This window comes from Leiobunum rupestre, chromosome 1, assembly GCF_980474605.1.
Source record: "Leiobunum rupestre chromosome 1, qqLeiRupe1.1.hap1, whole genome shotgun sequence".
NCBI lineage: Eukaryota > Metazoa > Arthropoda > Arachnida > Opiliones > Sclerosomatidae > Leiobunum > Leiobunum rupestre.
The window spans coordinates 54,504,919-54,525,636 of record NC_143384.1 but is presented as its reverse complement, the minus strand read 5'-3'; the positions used below and the strand labels follow the sequence as shown (position 1 = coordinate 54,525,636).

The 20,718-nt window shown below is 34.3% G+C and overlaps 2 protein-coding genes across 2 annotated transcripts; one reads left to right on the top strand and one right to left on the bottom strand.

The window, feature by feature from the left end:
* The first annotated feature begins 245 nt into the window (after positions 1-245).
* Positions 246-7,541, top strand: LOC149963269 (uncharacterized). The gene is made up of 3 exons (XM_090165780.1): positions 246-311; positions 362-1,081; positions 7,479-7,541. Exons 1-3 carry the CDS (start codon positions 246-248, stop codon positions 7,539-7,541), a joined length of 849 nt encoding a protein of 282 aa, XP_090021906.1.
* A 3,203-nt stretch (positions 7,542-10,744) lies between these two features.
* LOC149963268 (uncharacterized) lies at positions 10,745-19,879 on the bottom strand. Its single transcript, XM_090165767.1, has 4 exons — positions 19,811-19,879; positions 19,070-19,237; positions 10,871-11,030; positions 10,745-10,788 (listed from the first exon to the last, which is right to left on the bottom strand). Exons 1-4 carry the CDS (start codon positions 19,823-19,825, stop codon positions 10,745-10,747), a joined length of 387 nt encoding a protein of 128 aa, XP_090021893.1. The 5' UTR covers positions 19,826-19,879.
* Between the last annotated feature and the right edge of the window lie 839 nt (positions 19,880-20,718).

Sequence of the window (20,718 nt, the reverse complement as noted above, 5' to 3'; positions counted from 1 at the left end):
TTTATACGTTGCGTTTGAATTCTATAAATACATTTCATGAAAATTTACAAGGTGCTGAAAACTGAACTCGAAGATAGAACCTTTATTGATTAAGAAGATTCATTTGCGCGTTTAGTAACGGCATGAATTTACGTGTATTTACCGGCATGAATTTACGTTTACATATCCGGCGCGTAAATATTTATTTGAAGTTAGGTTCGTGTTTAAGTAATTTCAAAAGGCCACCTAGGGGGTTACGGACAACTATGTCGGATGATTTGGACGTTTTAAAGAAGAAGCGTTTGGCAATTAGAGGATTAGTACTGAAATTGGTAAATAAGGTCGATGAAGAATTGAGGATCTCGAGGCAAGCCGGAAACAGTTGAAGTTGAAAGAAGACGCCTTAACGAAATCAGATTTGGCTATTGAACCTCAGATTGACATCGACGAATTAGCGAAAGAGCTCGAAGACGTATACACTTATGTGGACAAGATTATTCTATGTAACACGAAAATTTATCACGCGTTCAAGGCAATAGAGGATGGACGCCCGGTGAAGTCGGTCAGCGGAATGAATCAAAGTTTACCTATTCCTATAGAGCAAGCCGCTCCAACGGTAAACTTACCACGGCTGGAATTATCCAAATTTGACGCGGCTGATATTTCAAAGTGGAAACATTTCTGGGCTCAGTTCGAAGTTGCTATTCACAACACGTCCATGAATGCTATAAATAAGTTCTGTTATCTGAAGGCGCAGTTAGAAGACAAAGCTGCGGATGCCATTTTTGGTTTGGATCTCAAAAAAGAAAATTATTACGGTGCCGTAGACCTACTGCAAAACCGATTTGACTCGAAGGTATCCCAAGTCTCTCAACATATGAAAACATTGGTCAATCTTCCACCACTCCGCGATCCAACCGATATCGAACCATTTCGAAAGTTTTTCGATCGCTGTGAGATCGAGATAAAATGTTTGCTGTCATTGGGGTATGACGCCAATGAAGATTACGGAATAGGTTTATGTCCAATTCTTTTGGAAAAGTTGCCAGACGATATTAAGCTGGATTACAGCAGGAAAAGCAAAGACGACGGAAATATCGACGTAAGTCAATTTCTCAATTACCCGCGAAAAGAATTGCAAAGTCGAGAGCGGCTCTTCGTATACCAAACAAAGGATACTTCTCAAATCAAAGTAATGGTAATTACAATTTCCGAAATTATAATAACGGAAGACATCAGAAGACATTTTCGTCGTATACGGCGGCGCTATCTATCGTAATATCGCAAGCGTGTATCTTCTGTAAAAATGACAGTCATGAACCGGAAAAATGTCAAACGGTTTCTACCATCGGAGCAAGAAAAGACGTCCTTAAAAAGGTCGGCCACTGCTATGTTTGTGTAACGGGCAAACATAGAGCCAAGTTTTGCAAGGTAAAAATCTCCTGTAAAAATGCAATAAACGTCATCATCCGGCAGTCTGTGAAGAGTTTGATGATAAACAAAACGCCTCAGTGACCGCTAACAAGGAAGTCGCAACGACGTCACAATCGGAGGTAACAGCGTCGATAAATATCATACAAAACCACGTAAGTCAACATACTGTTCTTTTTAAAAACTGCTAGAGCTTTCGTTGAGGGTGAGAGTGGTAGCGAAGAAATTAGACTTTTGGTAGATAGTGGTAGTCAACTAAAGAAGAATTATCAAGAAGACTTGGGTTTAGGGTAGTTGGTGACGTAAACGTACAATTGCATACTTTTGGCTCGAAATCACCGGTATTTTCCAAATGTAAAAAAATCCGAATGACTCTTAAAAGAGTAATTGACGCTACAACCATGCGTTAGAATCTCTTGCTATTAATACGGCAATATTTAATGTCCCTGGTGAAGAAATTAAAGATTTTCTGGGAAGAAAATGTCTTAGACTAGCAGACAACCCCTTCAATAAAAATGGACACGCCGGAGAAATTACAATTCTCCTAGGGTCCGACTATTATTCGCAAATAATTACAGAACGTTATAAAAGGATCGATGAATCTTTGGTAGCCAAAGACAGTATTTTGGGTTGGCTAGTTCAAGGGCCTACCGAAGTCCAAAACGTAAAAGTAGGATCAGGAGAAAATGTGATAAGTATCAATAATGTTGCAATGAATGAAGAACCCGAAAACTTGTTGAACAACGTACGGGCTTTCAGGGAAATAAAAGTTTAGGAATAAAAGATAATGAACAATCCGAAGATAGTCTAGCCAAAGCCGTTTTAGTGGAAAAAATGTTTGCAGAAAATAAATCTTTTGAAAAAAAACGATATTCCGTAAAATTACCCTGGGGAGTTGTCGAACAATTTTTATATCGCGAGAAAAAAGTTAATGCATTTAGTAGACATGTTTCGAAACGATTTGAGTCTATATTCAGTCGCAATATTAAAGAATATTTAAAAGCTTTTGTTATTGAGGAATTGTCGGCTGACGAAAACCTTACAAAATAAATAATAAGACCTACTATTTACCGCATCAATCTGTTATTAAACAAGATCGTGTAACAACCAAATTAAGAATAGTCTTCAACCTAAGCTCACACGAAAAAAAAAACAAATTGTCCTTAAACGTTTGCCTATTTACGGGTCCAAGTATAAACCATAGACTAAATAAAGCTATACGCTTACTAGACTGGCAGCTTAACGTTGTAGAACTGTTAAAACCTTGGAAACACGGCACCTAGCGGCTGGTCTTTAAACTATATTTTTACCCCCATGTCTTCCCTGATTTTGTATTTTTGTGTGAAATTAGGTGCTTCGTGATGTCGGTTCGTAATAAAAAGTTTGTTTGAAACTTTGAAATTGATATTAATATATAAGATATAATCAATTAGTTTTAATTTACCCATTACCAGACAGTTTTAAATTAGAATGAGATTATTTAAGTATTAATAATATTAAAATGTTCTTTTGACTGAAACCTTTTTATTAAATTACAGTATTTTTTTATTCGCATAAAGAACTGCAATTTCCTTAAAGACCACATTTTTACACATTTGAATTTCTATCCTAAAGGTGAATTTTGCGATTAATATTTCCCACTGGCCGGGAGTAGTGGCTCACTCCTGTTATCCCAGGCGTCCGGGAGGCAGAGTTTGTGGATGGCCGTGTGAGGACGACCACCAATCCCCCAACGGGTGGTTGGAATACTTCCGCCACGGGTGTCCCCACCCCTGTCCCCACGTATCCCCCCGTTGGCGTGGCCGTTACACATATCTCGCCCTAATTAATCAGATGGTGTCTTCGCCGGGATTGCGGTCTTCTCAGACTCAAATCAGCCCTTTCTTCCTTGAATAAAAAAAAATTCTTACTGAAGCAGTATTACAATTCAAATTGAACGAAAGAAAGGTTACACTGAACTAGCAAGGTAAATGTTGTAATTTTAATAGTTTCTTAGGTTGGTTCACCTGTTTGATGAGAACTCCTCCATTTTCCTTCTTTTTTTGTTTTGCTCTGTAGGATTTTTCTTCTTTCTCAGTTATTATGGCTTCATTAAGAAACTTGACAGCGTAAAACAGCCTCATTTTACAATATGCATAAATAAGAATTACTCTGTATTCATAACAGATATATTATTGTCTTGAAAATCACACTTTGATGCAATGTTTTGTAAGATGTTTGATTTGTGCATTTAATTATTAAATTCTACAATGAAAGCTTTTTCGCACCTTAACATAAATTGCAAAACTGCATGTGACGGAGATTTAAAACCCTCAAAATCCCCTTTAGAATGAGAATAGGCTTTTAAGTGTGTAAAAATTTGATATTCGGTTTCCATTACGTTTGACTCGTGAATAAATTTGCAGATTTGTTTGTGACAATTGCCATGTTTTTTAGCTATTTTCTTCATGGAGCTGCCAACAACATATGAAAGGCAATATGATTGAGCCAAAACTGCCAGAAATTTTTTCAGCAGGCGATGTGTCCAATATATCCAGCGGAACTTAAGCAGTTCCCTTAACGGTTCAACCTTCTTTGAAAATTGAGTAAGTAGTTATGCCTATCCAACGTCTGAGTTCCTCTTTATTAGACGGTTCCTTGAATTTCTCTATTGACGAAACTTTCTCCGGGTCTACTTGTAAGCCTTCTCGCGTTACAATATGTCCCAAGAATTTTACAGTTGGTACGGAAAAAACGCATTTACTTTTATTTAAAGTTAGGCCTGCTTCTTCTATAATTTTCATAACCTTCGCTGTTAACGTTTCAAGGCCCTCTAAAGTTTCGTGATACAACAAGATATCATCCATGGTGGACTCTGCTCCTGGTAAGCCTTGAAGTAACCCACTAACCAACTCTTGAAAAACCTCTGGTGCTGAAGAAATCCCAAATGGCATACGTTTAAACTGGTAACGCCCCCAATGGGTTGCAAATGTCAGGTAACTACTTGTACGTTCGGACACCTTTATTATAGAAAAGTGCTATTTCCGAATTTTTTTGGCATCACCGTGAAGAAAGGATCTTCTTAAATATTTTCCCATAGTGGTATCATGTTTCTCATGTTATTACTCGTCGCAATGACCATCACAAATTTAGCAAATAGCCATAAAACAATAAAAACAATCGAAAATTCAATCTTAAAAAAGGGTCTACTTCCTTACAGTAAAATGAAAGCTTTGCGAATTATAATTTACAGTTACTTACTTACTTTTACAAATTACGACAAATGGTAATCAACTAAATTATTGATGACTTTTAGCAAAACTCTCCTATTCGAGGCACGATGGTTCATTATTAATCACACTGGCAACGTAACTGCAACGTCGTTTACTGGGAATGTTGCCGCAGGTGGCAGACAATTGCCTGATGACCTCATTAAGACACTATAACCCGAAAAAAGACCAATGGCGACGATGCGACTTGATAAAAAGTAAAAACATTTCGCCCTCCCCTCTCAGCCTCTAACGGCCGAAACAATAATAATCAGCTAGGCTAATACCCAAAATACCACCTTAGGCCTAAGTCATCAAGCGACTTTTAAAGCCTTTAATCCAGGTGGCCGGGTTACAATGCGTAGGAGGGTGGTGGCAAGCCCTGCATGCCACGCGAGCCAACAGCTCTCTACACTAACTATTACTGTTAACCCCAACAGGTTTTTATAGAACGGGAAAATGGTTCTCTGATAAATTTTGACTGACCTTTAACTAATGTTACAAGGTCATCATAAGTTGCAATTACAAAATACCCCACTCAGTTTAGAGTTTTACGACAATTTGGTCCATTAGATCTGGTAGTTTTCGATTTATAAGCCCTTAAATGTCGTGTCTTGATTAGAATACCACACACGACCTTATGGTTTTTGGTCTAACATTTCTCGGCTTCCCATTGGTCAAATTAGATCGGGTCAAAGCTATTAAGACTTAAAATTAATTGTAGAACACATTTCTAACGGGAACCATTCTTATAATCCTAATGGTTCTTAAGATAAAATTATAAGGACCTTGAAGACCTGGTTCAAGGTCATTGAAATTTTCATTGACATATGCCCCCCCCCCCGCACCATCTGTGTAACCTGCAAATTTCAAATTCTTACATAAAACACAATTTGAGTAATTGGCTCTGTATCGTTTTTTAGTTAACACCCCGTATATCGTACTATTGTTGTGCATATAAATATTTAACAATTATACATGTTTGTGTACATAAACGTTCAAATATTAAACTTTTGCCGTGTCCCTAAATATTTAAATATTTTATTATTGTTGTGTATATAAATATTAAAATATTATACTTCTGTTCTGTATATCCTTGAAAGTAAGTCCTTTCTAAACATTTCATTTCATTTCAATTCATATAATTCTGTAATTAATAGTTATTCAAAAACGAAAATTTTATTTGGTTTAAAGCTCTGATGAAACTCTTAATCATTAAATAAACCTGCTTTTACATTCACTGACTTTGTTAAGTAACAGATGAGTGCCAAAACGGAGAGCTTTTGCGTAGAGAAGAAAACATTGTCTGAAGCCTATGCGAGATTTTATGGTCGCCGCTTGGATTGAGGTGGTCTTCTACGGCTAGCCAGGCAAATCTGGTAACCGACCAACGGAAAATATTTCATTCAATATCCCGTTTTCGCTACGTATGTGGGAAAAAAGAGATGTTTAATTGTCAAAATGCTTATTCCTTGAGTTTCTGCAAACAACATTGATGGTAGTCCAGTAGCAAAAAACCTGATATCTTTAAATACTAAATATATTTCTAACTGCAGTATGGGTATTCGGTTTGGTAAAATAAATACAGAGCTTGAACCCTAGATTCAAAATCACTGTCTTGCGTGTAGTCGAGCTCGTTTATACACTTAATGACGGAACTTGTTAGTTTAAAGGACCCAAGTTAATTGTATTTGGTAAAAGCGTAACACAAGTTTTTATGGTTAATGATGGAGAAAACGAATTAGTACTTCGAATGTAAACTTAACAGTTACTTTGGTCTGTTAATAAACAAATTATAACGTAGCAGGTAACAATTGCAAATAAACTTCTAGTGGTGGTTACATAAATCAACGAAAATTATATGAGCAACCTTTGTAAACGTGATGAAAATTAAACGACTTCAAAAATGAAGGTGACGTATTTTGTCGAAAGGGAAATTTAAATTATAAAGAGAAGTGTACATTTCAATAAAAATGGGTTATCATTATTGGAAAAATTTCTAAAATTATTTAATTTGTAATTTCAAATTCGCTAATTTTTGTCCCGTTGCAATTCTTTTGAAAATTGAATTGAATGTATTTCATTGTTATGCTTAGCCACTTTCCCATTCTGACAAACCGGAAAAATATTTTCCAAAATTAATTCCGAATATAAATATAAACTGAGCACGCGCAGCTCTTTTTATCTAAAAGAGACCTAACAATGTTGAACATGATTGAGAATCTTACAGGTGAGATTGACCTGTCATCATAAAAATAATTCTTAATTGATCATCGCTTTGATTAGATTTCAAGTGCCACTAGTTTTAAATAAAGTTATTTTTTTTCGTTTAAGTGTGGGTTTTTAGGGTACAGTTTAACCACATAATGAACTAAGTAACAAACGGTGAATAACTACAATTTTCGTTATTTTTGAAGAATGAAAAAATACAAAACAAAAAACGATTATTTTAAAATACAACAAACAAATTATCTGGGATCATATTCGGAAAATATGTCAAATTGATCACTATTACGTGAAATCTCGAAGCTAATCTGAAACCACTCCTTATACGGTTTGCATTGGTTGTTCACGTCTTGAGCATATTTTAAGGTTTCGCAGTTGGAGACGGATTTAAAGGAAACTCTCAAGAGTGTGTCCAATTTCTCCGTTTGACTAACACAGTACGTGAAACCTTGACTGATAGCGAGAACCGGAACCACAGAGGAATGTTAATATTTGAAGATTTAAGGTTATGCCAGTTTTAACTTTGAAAAATGGAAGGATATTTATAAATAACTTCACTTTAGAAGATAAATAATTTATTAATTTTTTGTCCAGTGGGATGAAGTACTTAAAAGTATTGGAAACCACGATGATTGGATCAATCAAACAGGACTGTAGCTAGAAACACTTTGAATGAAAATGGAATACTTTAATTAAATTGTATTTGGTTAAAAGTTAATTCATTTTGATTTTACGTTTGACTATTTAAATAATTAAACAAGAAACAGACTGAAAATTAATAAGAGCTTACTTTTTATGTAAAAACTAAGTTCTTTGACGAAAAAAGAGCCTAGTTGAACCAAGAGCTTTCATAAATAATTTTATTAAATTAGATCGAAATAGCCTGTGCAACCAATCCAACTGTTTTAAAATAAACATTGGTTCAATGGAAAAATGAAGCTCAAACACAAGTGTGTTGTATTGATAACCTTTAACATTTCTTAATTATTTTTACTTATAATCTCATTTATAATCTAACAATTCTGTAACGCCGTATTTTATAACAACGATTTTCCTTACCATTTTAATACATTGTTTAAAATACATTATACCATAAGTAATTATTAAGAATGTAAATTTGTTTTATAATATTTTACAGTAGTTAACAGTTTTAGCGTTTATAAGAATATCTAATACTTTAAATATAATAAACTCATCGAGGCCAAAACGTTTCTCACTATTTTTATTTATAAATATATCATTACAGTTTAAAAATATATCTTACCAAATAAAATTTCTGACAAAACTATAAGAAATGACCCAGTTATTCCTATTACATAAAAAACAAACACGTAATAAATTTTATTCATAGATAACACTTCAATATTTAGTGTATCCTCAACAATTAATTTCTTGCTCTGATGAAATAACGCTGCTCTGCTGAATTCCATAATGCCAGTTTGCGAAAAATGTATAATACTGTAAGAATAAATAATTGTATTTAATTTTATAGAAGTACATTTGAGGGACTAAAATAAAGCTATATTAATAACTGTGCCGTGAGGTGACTTAACATAATCAAATCTATTTATTATAAATATTTTTTAATCGTTTTACAAGATGTCTAGTTTATTTTAGTGACAATATAAGTGGGTACTATTCGATAAATCCTGCTCTCTATTGAAAGTTTCACAAAATACGATTATTATTTAAAACAAATTTAATGAAATCGCGGTTATTCGTGTAAAAATAAAGGCAAAAAATGATACATATTAAAATGATAAATGTAAAAAAATCACTAATTCCATTTTTCTGAATTATAATAGTTTATTTAGTATATTATATAAATATTAACAGATTAAGTAGTTATAATTTTATTGTATCTTATTAAACAAACGTTCATACAGTGCTTAATACACTGAGATGCTAAAAATGATTTGATCTTATGTAAGGGTTCTTCAATTCTATTCTCTTGGCAACCAACCAGCGAAAGAAGTCGATTGCTTTCGTAATAGCTAATCTTCCCTTACCTATAGTTAATCAATTCCCTGAATTCCTCAGATACGTGATTTGCAAATAGACAAACACAGTATTGCAAATGAACGAGTTCTTTTCCAATATAATACTCGGGCTCTTCTGAGCTGGTAAATAGCTGAAGAGCCATCAGCAAGATATCGTCAATTCCAAGAATCACCGCGTCTCCGTTTCGAGCTTTGTCGAACCAATCCATCATATCTGTCCAATCCATGACTGTTTGATGTCGAAGGCTTTGCGCACCAACTAGTCGACTGTCTTCCCGTGAGTTTCCCTGTAGTAGTTTATATCAAAGATAAATTATTTTTAGATAAAAACGAGTTATTTTTAATGGTATTTTACGGGAAAATATATATTTTGGAAACAATAATTGACAACAGAAGTGTGATGATGTTATTATGAATAACGACCGTGTATATTTTAATATGAATTTAGTTATTTAGCAATTTTCTTATGTTTTCTATATTAACTGTTGACATAATTAGAGCTCGGCGTTTGGATAAGAATTAATCACTTTATTTATTTCATCCAAAACACACATTTATCCACAAATTATCTGGAAAAATCTATTATTTTTACATGTTAAATTGCTTTTTAGTCTGGATAATATCCACGAATAAACAGTTAATCATAATTTTTATGGTTAATCGAAATTTTAGCGGTTAATTTATCTGTTTCGCCGAGCTCTAGACATAATATAAGAAAAATGTACGCTGCAGCAAGATATGTATAATTCTGAAAACAAATATAACCAAAATACCGTGAAATCATTTAGCATTAATGTTTCGATAACTGGCTTCAGATCTGGATATTTAAGAATGTCCTTAAGAGTGTCAATTCTGATTGGCAATCCTTGCATAGTGGTTTCTTTTACTAGAGTTGACACCAGAACGCTACTTATGACCAGAACCGAGATACACCATCCAGAGAAAATCAGTCGACCTGCAATTCTTATTGGCGTAGTTGGACTGGCTGTAAGTTTGGAAAACAGTTTTTTTAATGGTTAATAATTTAATTCTTTAAAAACTCTTTCATTATAAATATGAATAGAATAATTTAGTATTTCTTCAAGCAAATTTATGTTTCTTGTTAAAAAAATAATCAAATAATAATAATCAGCTAGGCTAATACCCAAGGCACCACCTTAGGCCTAAGTCATCAAGCGACTTTTGAAGCCATTAATTCAGGTGGCCGGGTTACAATGCGTAGGAGGGTGAAGACAAGCCCTACATGACACGCGTTCGAGCCAACAGCTCCCTACACTAACTATTACCGTTAACCTCAACAAGTTTTTATGGAAGGGGAAACCGAAGATCTCGGGGGAAAACCCCTTAAACCAGTGGGGAGAGAACTTGCAAACTCTACGCAGAAGGAGTTGTTCCGAGTTTTCACCCAGTGCCACTAGCTGGGATCGAACCCAGCTCCTCTTGCTGCGAGGCGAAAGTGCTAACCACTCCGCCACCCCAGCAATGAGCAGCCACCGTTAAAACATCTGGAGGGTTTTCATGATGTATTTAGATGAAAGAATAGTTAGGTGACATACAACTTTAATAATGGGCCAGGTTGTTGTTTGTTGTTTTTGGGCTTGTTGCAGACTACTTCCAGGGGCTAGTAGTCCACACTTAGAAGCTATCTGGCATTATTTTAACTTATCGTAGGAAAACGGGAAACAACCTTCATACGTCTCAACTCACCCCCTACAACTCTTTAAAAATTTTGCATAACCTTTCGGAACACCCTGTATATTTCTGAAAAATGTTAAACATCTAACCACCATTAGGTTCATATGTAAATTTAAGGTAAGTGAGCTTTGGTTAAACGATAGTTTTTTTTGTATGATATCCAAGTTAGTATCCGTCACAGGGCCTTGCATTAGTATCTTTAACGTGATCTTAAATCAGAGATGTTAAATTTTCTCCACAAAGGTACGCATTGTCTGTAAAAATTTCTTTAAACGACACTAATACACTTACATTGAAAAAATGGCAAATAAACCCAGTCCAACAGATGGTGCACAAAGCGTTTCTTTAGTAAAACTGTATTCCTTATGAGAATTTTATCCTGTGCTATTAAATCATCAACAGAACAAATTCCTGCCGCAATCAAAATTGTGAATATTTCCAGAAAAATTATCTGAATATTTAAAGAAAAACAAAATAATTAATTAATTTTTAAGCCTATCTACGAAAGTTTGTTATGAATAATTCAAAACTGCATCGGGTGACGTCATTAACAGTTCATAAAACCAAATATTAGTAAAATTGAACCTATGAAGAATTTAGAATATACATGTATAGCTTAAGAGTTTCTAAACCCTTTGCTTAGCGTGTAACAAAAGTATGTCGGGTTTAAATTCTTCGTGAGCTTTCACCGTTGCCTACGTTATAATAATGCCCGTGCGCTGGTGATATTTGTATTTTTTTCTGGCATTTTACTTCGCCAAATAAATCCGCTAGGTTCGCTCGAAGTTGGACCGTTGCATAGGTAACGGGTCCCATAGATTATAGCAAAAATGTCTGTTCAGTACCTAATTGTAATGAGCGTGAAAAGCAAATTTCTCAACTTAGTTCATTAGATCAATCCGGGCCCCGTCCATAAAAAATCTTCAGTGCGCCACTGGAGTCAGGGTGAAAATGATTGTTTACATATTAGTTTCCACTCATTCCCAATAGAAGAAGTTTTAAAAAGAAAATGGATAGAAGTAATAATTGGTCTAGTGAACGTTACATACAACATTCAATTAATCGATACACAAGGAGATGCGAAGGTGTGTAGTAAACACTTCAATGCAGCTGGTTTTAGTTGATCTTGCACGAGAAGACGTTTACACCCTTATGTCATACCTAAGTTGAAATATTGACTGTGATAACGTCAAAAGCTCAAATATTGACTGTGATAATGCCAAACCCTAATATCGCCTGTGATAATGTTGAAAGTTCAAATTGGTCATACTGCAAAAAAGAAAGAAAATGGATATTATGAAATCCCGGCAACACCATCAACTCCGAGAAATATTTTAACGCCTATTGAAAATTACTCTTGCCGCCAATAAAGTGTAATAAGCAGTTGCTTTCATTCTCCTGATAAACAACAATGCAAATCAGACTTGCCCCACTTAGTAGCATTCAAGTTGAATCAAGTATTTTAACAGACAGATTTAGGCGATTCAAGAGAGCTCCTCGCGACAATGACAGTGTGCCAGCCGTAAAGAAACATCTATTTACGTCTACAGACAAGCTACATACTAAGAAAAATACCATAGTTCCTAAAGATAGTTGTGATGTTACACTCTTAGAAAAAAGGGTGTTTTGAGGGTTTTTCCTAGAACTCCCGGGTTCTTTGTAGAACTTTAATGAGTTTTTAGTCATCGAAGTTACAACCTTAGGGTTTTATTTTTCTCCTTTGGGTTTAGCATATAACCTTCGGGTTTTATCTTGGCTACAAAGGGTTTTATTTGGACCAGGTAGGGTTTTTTTTTTATAACACGTAGGGTTTTAATTTGACCACGTAGGGTGTTTGTTGACCGCGGAAGGGGGTGTTTTTTGACCAATTATGGGTTTATTCTAGAAGTTTTTTTCAATCTCACTAATCCTAACGAAGATAAGCTATCTTCTGCTCATAAAAATGAATCAAACCGGTATGACGAAGAACCAAATGAAAAGCAACTCTCTTCTACTCTTGAAAATGAAGAAGAACCACCGAATGAAGACCAGCTTTCTTTTACTCTTGGAAATGAAGCAAACATACACGAAGAACCTAATGAAAACTAGCTATCTTCTACTTGTGAAAAATAACCTAATAATGAACACGAACATCCTACTGTTGATAAAAGCTGTTGTGGTAATGAAAGAAAAGAAAAATAAACACTATCGGAAATTGTTCAAACTCAAGATTAATCAACATAGGCGTCTCCGTGTATTAGGAAAAGGGCTTGCAAAGATTCAACTCGTAAACTTAGTAGAAAGGTCATCTATACATAGAAGAAAAAGATTGAGAAAATGCAGAAAACATTTTCTCACTTGAATATAACAGTCAAAAAGCTCAAGGCAAAAACCAACAACGTCGAAGTAAAACAATAAATAAAATTATGGAAGCTGCAGATACAACGGAAGAGATAAAAGCGAAGTTTTTAATTGTCCAAGTTCTAGCATATGAAAAGAAATATAAACCCTACGAAGAATTCACTGTACGAATTTGTTGTCTCATATTTAAAAAGTCCCCTGCAGCATATATTTATATGAGAGATCTTGAGATTCTACATCCACCACACCGTACCACACTCAAAAGATTTATGGGCCATTCAAGCGGTGAAGATGGCATAACAAAACTTGTAAAGCAAAGATTGGGAATGTAATTTTCTAAAGTACAAAATGAGAAAGAGCTTATGGGGTCTTAAATATTCGATGAAATGTCAATAAGAGCAAAATTAGTTAATGACCGAAATTTTGATAAGTTCTTTTGTAAAACGAGCGAAAGTATCCCGAGAGAAGAAAATGAGGACCGAAAAATGGCTTCGCATTTGCTCTGTATTACCTACCAAGGACTATCAACGAAATTTAAACTCCCCGTTGCATATTTTTTTACTGCATACTTAACTGGAGATAAGTTCCACAAACTTATAATTGAAGTTGTAAAAGCAGTTGAAGAAAGCGGGTTTCTTGTTTTACGATTGGTTTCTGATTACTTAAAATCATATAGGGCCTTATTCAATTTTTTCAGAAAAAGAGTTTTAAAGCACCAAGTCCAACAGGCACTTGATCCCGAGCGAATATTGTTTGTTGCATTTGATCAAAGCCACCTCATAAATAATATTCGGTCACAATTCCTTACACGATATTTGCCATATAATATCGTCAGATTTCTTAATACGAGTATAGGTAACATCGTGAAGGCTGCCAGTTGTCTCAGTCGTAAAGTACTCTTTCCATCCAGTTTTGATAAAATGAACGTGCTTCGAGCATTTCAGGTTTTTTCTCAGCCGGTAACTGCTGCACTCTTAACTGTACTTAACTTTAACATGGTGAAATCCGAAGAACGAGATGATCTAAAAGCAACCATCTTCTTTAAGGAGGCCATCAGAAAAAAGTTCGAAATTCTTGATATTTGCAACAGAACTCTTGGCCATTACAGTCGCAATAACAATAACATTCCCTTTGGAAATATCGAAGATTACAGATTGAACTGGCTAACTGAAGAAATCCTACCCATGATTGAGATGTCTCGGGCCAATGCAACGTTAAAAGGTGAAAATCTCACGGACGAAACCTATGGAGCACTGACCTATTTATTAACGTATGGGTACAAATATGTTTTGACCCGAAAATTGTCTAGTGACTCGGTGGAAGAGGGCTTCCGTCAGCTTAGAAATTCTGGAGAATTCAATGATGTTAAGGACGTAAGGTCATGCAGGTTAGGTTTGGAACACGCTCTTAAAATTGGAATAATCAGAGCGTAGCAGAGGGAAACTTGTTGAAGTTGTTAAATCAGACTGAGGATGTGGAAAAAGCCTCTTTTCCAAAGAAAACAAACAAATTTCAATTTGGCTCGATTCCCAGGACTTAAAGAAAACACTATCACCATACTTATTGGGAATTTCAGATTCAATGGAGAAATTGAAAGGAAATGGTAAGCCACATTGTTTTCTCATTAACGATGACTTTTAATTATAACGTTTTGTACTCTTTCAGAACATTGTCCCGCAACAATTCCAAATCGTATGGTTGCGATGATTCGCGGAGTGATCTTCAAAGTTGCAGAGGAACATACCACGTGCTACGATTGCATTGATGAACTAATTCAACCAGTATCAAATGCATCAATATTCAAATAAATAAGATCACAAGATAACGGTGGTTTGAAATACCCTTGTAAATTATTAGTTTTATTATTAGTTGCTGTAACAGAATTTACAAAGTTATCTCTACAAAATTTACCTGAAAACCGCATGCTAGCCACAGCAGTACAAGTAATATTACCTCATTTTGCCAAAACCACTAATTTGTAATTGCGAAAATGTAAACCTACCCTAATTACTGTTAGAAAAGTTTTCAAGGCCCCTACTATATAATCACGCCAGAGATGCGAGTGATACGTTGCAATTAAGAAACCTTTAAACTAAATACCTTTATCAAGGAAGGTAGGTAAAGTGTAACCGCTACTACTATTGTATTAACATAATTTATTTTCCTAACATTTAAAAGTGTCCCTTAAAAACCCTTCGAAAGTTCAAAATTTATTATTTATTAACATACGCAATTTTATCAATGTCCCCAGTTCCCATACGAAATTCAAAATAAACTTTATGGAAATCCCTAACCATGTCCAACTTTCCGCGCCATCTCTCGCGAGGAAGTAGAAAATAAACAAGATGTCGCGTCTTTAAAAAATACCCCCTTTGTTGGAGAGCGCGCACAGGCCTTTATTATAACGTAGGCAACGCTTTCACATAGGCGGTCACCATCTGCATTTAAGTTTTTTCATATACCCGAGAAGGGTAGCAGACTGTATTGCCCTTAAGTTTTGGTGACCTTTCTCATTCGTACGAAGACGTAGATGATTCTTGTTAGGAAACGTCTAGACTGATCAAACTGAAAGTTGAATTAATTTGGTTTTAAACTTAATTTTTATTCAATTTCACTTTAATTTATTTAAATTTTAAAAAAGAGATGAAATAACACTAAATTTTAATTTTATTAAAAACTGTCATGGACATTCAGAAACGTTCAAGCTCGACCAAATTTTTAACCAACCTTTATTAATTTTTAATTGTTTATTTTAATTAAGTCCACTTCATACTTCCCAAGCACATTGCGCAGTACACATTTTTACAGCATAGTCAAGGTTTTGGGTTCCCTAATTTTTCAAAAATCCCCTTATTTGAAAAACCATTAAAACCAATCTTTATCCTCATACATTATTTTTGATTCCCCAATGTTAAGTTCTGCCCCTCTGATCCCAAACATGTTTTGTTTAGCATTTATCCATCTTTTATATTTTGCTTTAACGTGCTTTTGTTTTGCCCTAATTCTTTTTTGCCACAAAAACCTTTATTTTATTTTAGTTTATTTTTGATTAGAACACTTTTTAAAATATTTATTTTTGTATTTTAAGATAAAATACCAGTTGTTTTAATTGTCAGTTTTTTCGGACCGATTTTACACATGGCAATGATATCACAGTTTTATTTTTTTTCTAACTGCTTGAGCATTTAACATGTTATCAATTCAACTGGCGTCATTTTTAGAATTTATCAGATGATTTTCTGTCTTAGTGGTATCGTTATCGGGGCAACTAAAAATTTCATCAATTTTAAATTAGACTATTGTTTTTACTAAAAGCCGATTTGTAATATAAAAATACACTGAACACCCTTTTGTATATGTAACCCATTAGCATTACGGAATTGATAAAGAAGTAATAAAGTGTAGCTATAATTAAGGAGCATGATTTTGTTTAAGAATTAGATGTCATTAACTTATTCATCAGAATACAATTGTATGTGAAAGTATAACGTTGTTTTTAGAAATGGACAGAATTAATTAATATACAGAAGTTTATTTAAGAATTCAACGAATTATGACATTTTAATTTGAGGCTTAAATGATATGGTATAGTTACTATATGCGTTGTTAGTATGTATTATGAAAAATATAAACGTCGTTGCATTTGTATATATGTATATATGAAATGCTTAGCCCGACGAAACCGGTCGGACGATCATGTAAATATTATTAAGAAATATTTAAATATATATATGCAAATGTAATGACGTTTTTATTATTCATAATACATATTTTAATTTGAATGACAATTATTAAAAGCAAGAAAAACGGATAAGCAATGGTTAATCGTCTTTCCAGTGTTATGCCAAATTTGGTATTGGAATAAATTGAAAAAAATTATAAGAATGCCAGAAACTAAAAAAAAGCGTAAAATTATAAAGTAGATTAGTTGACGACGTTTTTATTATATACAATAAATGGGAATAAATTAATGCTTTTATGGACCAAGCCCATGTTGAAGATAAAGACATCAAATTGGCTTTTGAGTTGGACGAAGAAAGCAATCTTGCGTTTCGTGATGTAAATTGTTGGCGTTTTAAAAAATGGTGTTCAGAGGTTATTACTGAACACACGCGACGACACAAGCGGAAACGTATCAGAATTACAATTTGGCCTATAGTAGAAACAAATTTGTAAAATTTAAACATTAATTTATGAAATTGAGGAAATTTCTAATTGCCTCGAATTCTTAACTGAATTGATTAAATTAAAAACATTTTCGGGTTAGTTGAAAAAGGACCTTGAGATCGAAAGCTATTTAATAATATCTAAATAATCAGCTAGGCTAATACCCAAGGCACCAGGATAGGCCCAAGTCATCGAATGACTTTTAATGCCTTACAATGTAACAAGTTGGCAAGCCAAAATATACCTCTCCTCGGAAGAGTTTTTAATTTTCAGTGAAGCGTAACTGTATCCGTGGTTCTGCGGTAGAACGCACACTTGTCGTGCAAGAGGGCTCGGGTTCGAATCCCGGTCGATTAAAACATCATAATACACCCAATGACAAAAAGAGGGCGCTTTTGGAAAAACTTTTTCCCTGATTCTAAGAAACTGACAGACCCACAGACAGACAGACAGACCCACCCACCAACAGACAGACAGACAGACACGGTGGTTGTATAAAAATATGATTTTCTATAATGTAACTTGTCCTTCTCGTTTAAAAGATTCTTTTAAGTCACTTTCTTTTTATTTATTTCTCAAAACTGTGCGTGATATATTCGCGAGGAATTTTGGATTTTCAAGCGCGCGTTCAATTGTTTTATAGAACGATTATACCATATGTAACATAATTACTCATAAGTATGCCACTAGCTCTATTTCTTCACTAACGGTTTGTTTCACAGATATTGCGTCATCCGTACCCTACGTAATATTTGACGTCATATTTGATGTCATATTTGACGTCATCGAATCTCAAATGCCGATAATGCCGTCGTATAATTAGCTCTACGTCCGATAAACCGACGGCCATTATTTTAGTAAGCAAACCGGTTTGAACAACCGAGGCTTAGGAACTAAAATTAACTACAATATAGTGTCAAGTTCCGTTAATGTAATTAATTTGCAAATTAATGAAATTCTCGGAGACTCACGTTCTAAAATAAATTTGCATTGTCAAATAAAAGAAGCAAGTTTATTGGAAAAAAATAGTGGAAATTAGGGTTGAGCTTTTCTGGCGCATCTACAAGGTTGGAGTATTTGCAGATTCTTTTGAGTCTAGGCCTAACTCTTCTAGGCTTGATATGGGTTTTAATAATGCTGGTGAAATATCCCACTTCGACGACTTGTTCCATTTTCGGAAAGCAATCACTTATTGGTCATTTTCCCCAACCTTTTATTTTTCTAAATTACTCATAATTTAACTTCATCCGCACAAACCGAGCGAGTTGATAAATTTCAATAAAGCTACCTTGGGCTGACTAAATTTCCGACGCAAAAAATTACTTCTCAATTTCGAGGTTTTCCATTGGCTTAAATAAATATGTTACAAGCCAATAGTGTGACTCCCAAAATTACTAGGATGAATAAAAAGGTTAAAATCTAATGTAGTCCACCTTTTACTGGTTCGTGGTGAAACAAACCGTTAGTGAAGATTTTTGAATGAAATAAAGGTACAGTGGCATACTTATGAGTAGTTATGTTACATATGATTATACTAATAAAGCTCTATCTTGTGACGTAAGATAAACATTTTATATTTGTATGTTTTGTTCAAATTAGATTATAGAAATATTTAATAAACTTTAATCCTTCTGTTGTTTCTCCTTATTGAAAATTTAAACTATTTATAATTTTTCCATAGATATTAAAGTAAAAGAAACCTTTATGGTAGAATGGATGATTGATGTTTGAGAAAAATTTAGTTGTTTTAGCCCAACAACCAATTGTATATTATATTGTTTTAAACAACTTATAAAAATGATTTGATTAATACCAAAAAACAATGGTCAGAGGACCGTTAAATTTCATAACATTACTAAAATTTTCCTAATTTCTCATTTATTTATTTTTTAATTAAAGGCGTTTAACTTAAAGGAATTGCAATTCAAAAATAATGAAAAAGAGCGCCCTGAAATGAAAATGAAAGAAACCCTGGAATATTACTTGATAAGGGAGCAAAGTGAATATAGCCCAAAGGTTCGACCGATAACTCTTGGGTTGTCCTGAGAGTATCGCCGTTGACTGTTGAATAAAAGGTGAAGTGGTTGACATGATACTGCAATTAACGTCCGTATGGCCCATTAAATAATGGGACATGTAAAAGTCCAGTTCCTGTTTAAAATATATTTTCTCTATTATTTCAATAAAAAGAAGTAGTCTAATAAAATACCTAGTTTATTTCGAGACGTTAATATTAAATAGTTGATTTTATAAAATAAAAAGTGGTCTTGCCCAACTTGTTAAAATGTTGCTCTTACGTCACAAGACACAGCTTAATTAGTTTATTTTGCGCACGAGCGATTTGCACGCGCGCTAAAAAAACCTATATTTCTCGCGACTGTAGCTCGCGCTAGTACGCTTGTAAAAGTAAGAGACTGTGACGTTAGAGCTACATTTCAACAAGAAGGCCACGTTAGTTTATAAAAAGAACTATTGTAAATGTCTGAGTGGCAGTAGCGTATTTTATGGAAGTTTAATTAAAAGATCGGTTATGAAACTATTGTAAAGATTAGCTTAAATATTATTGAAATTCCTAATTAATTGATTATTTAACAAATAAGTATGACTTCTACCAAATTTTATCGCCGCCTAAATAATTAACAACATGGTAGATTTGAAATTAGGTTTTGCCACTTCCAATGTTAAAAGTTATATTTTAATTTAAAAGACTATTATGTTACTTACTTTTGTAGCTGCCATATTGCTATAAAAATTCCAGTCTTGTATGATATCGAAAGCCACAACCTCAAAGCTGATCCATAAATGTAAATTATCGTTTACACATTACATAAAATTAAAAAAATAAACTACTCGATTTTTCTCTGCCTAGTGCAGTTAAATCAGTGGGTCAAAATTAAACTTTTGCGAAAGAAATGGCCACATAGAACAAGTTGGCAAGCCAAAATTTACCTCTTTTCGGAAGAGTACAGTACTAGACACGGCACTCAAGTATATACCGCCATAATTATAATTATCAGATAGGCTAATACCATAGACCTAAGTCATCAAGCGACTTTTAAAGCCCTGAATTCAGGTGGCCGGGTTACAATGCGTAGGAAGGTGGTGGCAAGCCCTGCATGCCACGCGAGCCAACAGCTCCCTACACTAACTTTTACCGTTAACCTCGACAAGTTTTAATGGAAGGGGAAACTGAAGAGCTGGGGGAAAGCCCCTGAAACCAGTTGGGAGATAACTTGCAAACTCAACACAACAGAAGGAGTTGTTCCGAGTTTCACCCAGTGCCACAAGATCAAATTGAACCTGGTTCTTCTTTCTGCGAGGCGAAAGTGCTAACCACTCCGCCACTCCGCCACCTCACCTCCGAAAAACGTTATCCTGATCCTATCCTTAACGGTAGAATGGTTGTTATTATAATTAAATTATTATTAAGAACGCTCACGAAACGTAAAATTTAAACGTACGAGAAACTAATTAAAAAAACCAACCCATTGTATTGTAGGTCTTAAACAATCAAATTTATACGGAAAACAAAAGTTAAAGCCGAAACAATAACTATAAGTGAAAGCACTAATAAATACTGCGTGGGCTCACCACGACCACTCAACAAAGCCGGTAAAAATCAATAATAATAA

Coding starts and splice junctions, on each gene's coding strand:
- LOC149963268 (XM_090165767.1), bottom strand. Junction 11,031..19,069: donor TCACTTTGCTCCCTTATCAA/GTAATATTCCAG, acceptor TTAAATATTCAG/ATAATTTTTCTGGAAATATT. Junction 10,789..10,870: donor TTATTTGCCATTTTTTCAAT/GTAAGTGTATTA, acceptor CTCTGATTTAAG/ATCACGTTAAAGATACTAAT.
- LOC149963269 (XM_090165780.1), top strand. CDS start 246: ATGTCGGATGATTTGGACGTTTTAAAGAAGAAGCGTTTGGCAATTAGA. Junction 312..361: donor GAGGATTAGTACTGAAATTG/GTAAATAAGGTC, acceptor AGCCGGAAACAG/TTGAAGTTGAAAGAAGACGC. Junction 1,082..7,478: donor AAGACGACGGAAATATCGAC/GTAAGTCAATTT, acceptor TTTTTTGTCCAG/TGGGATGAAGTACTTAAAAG.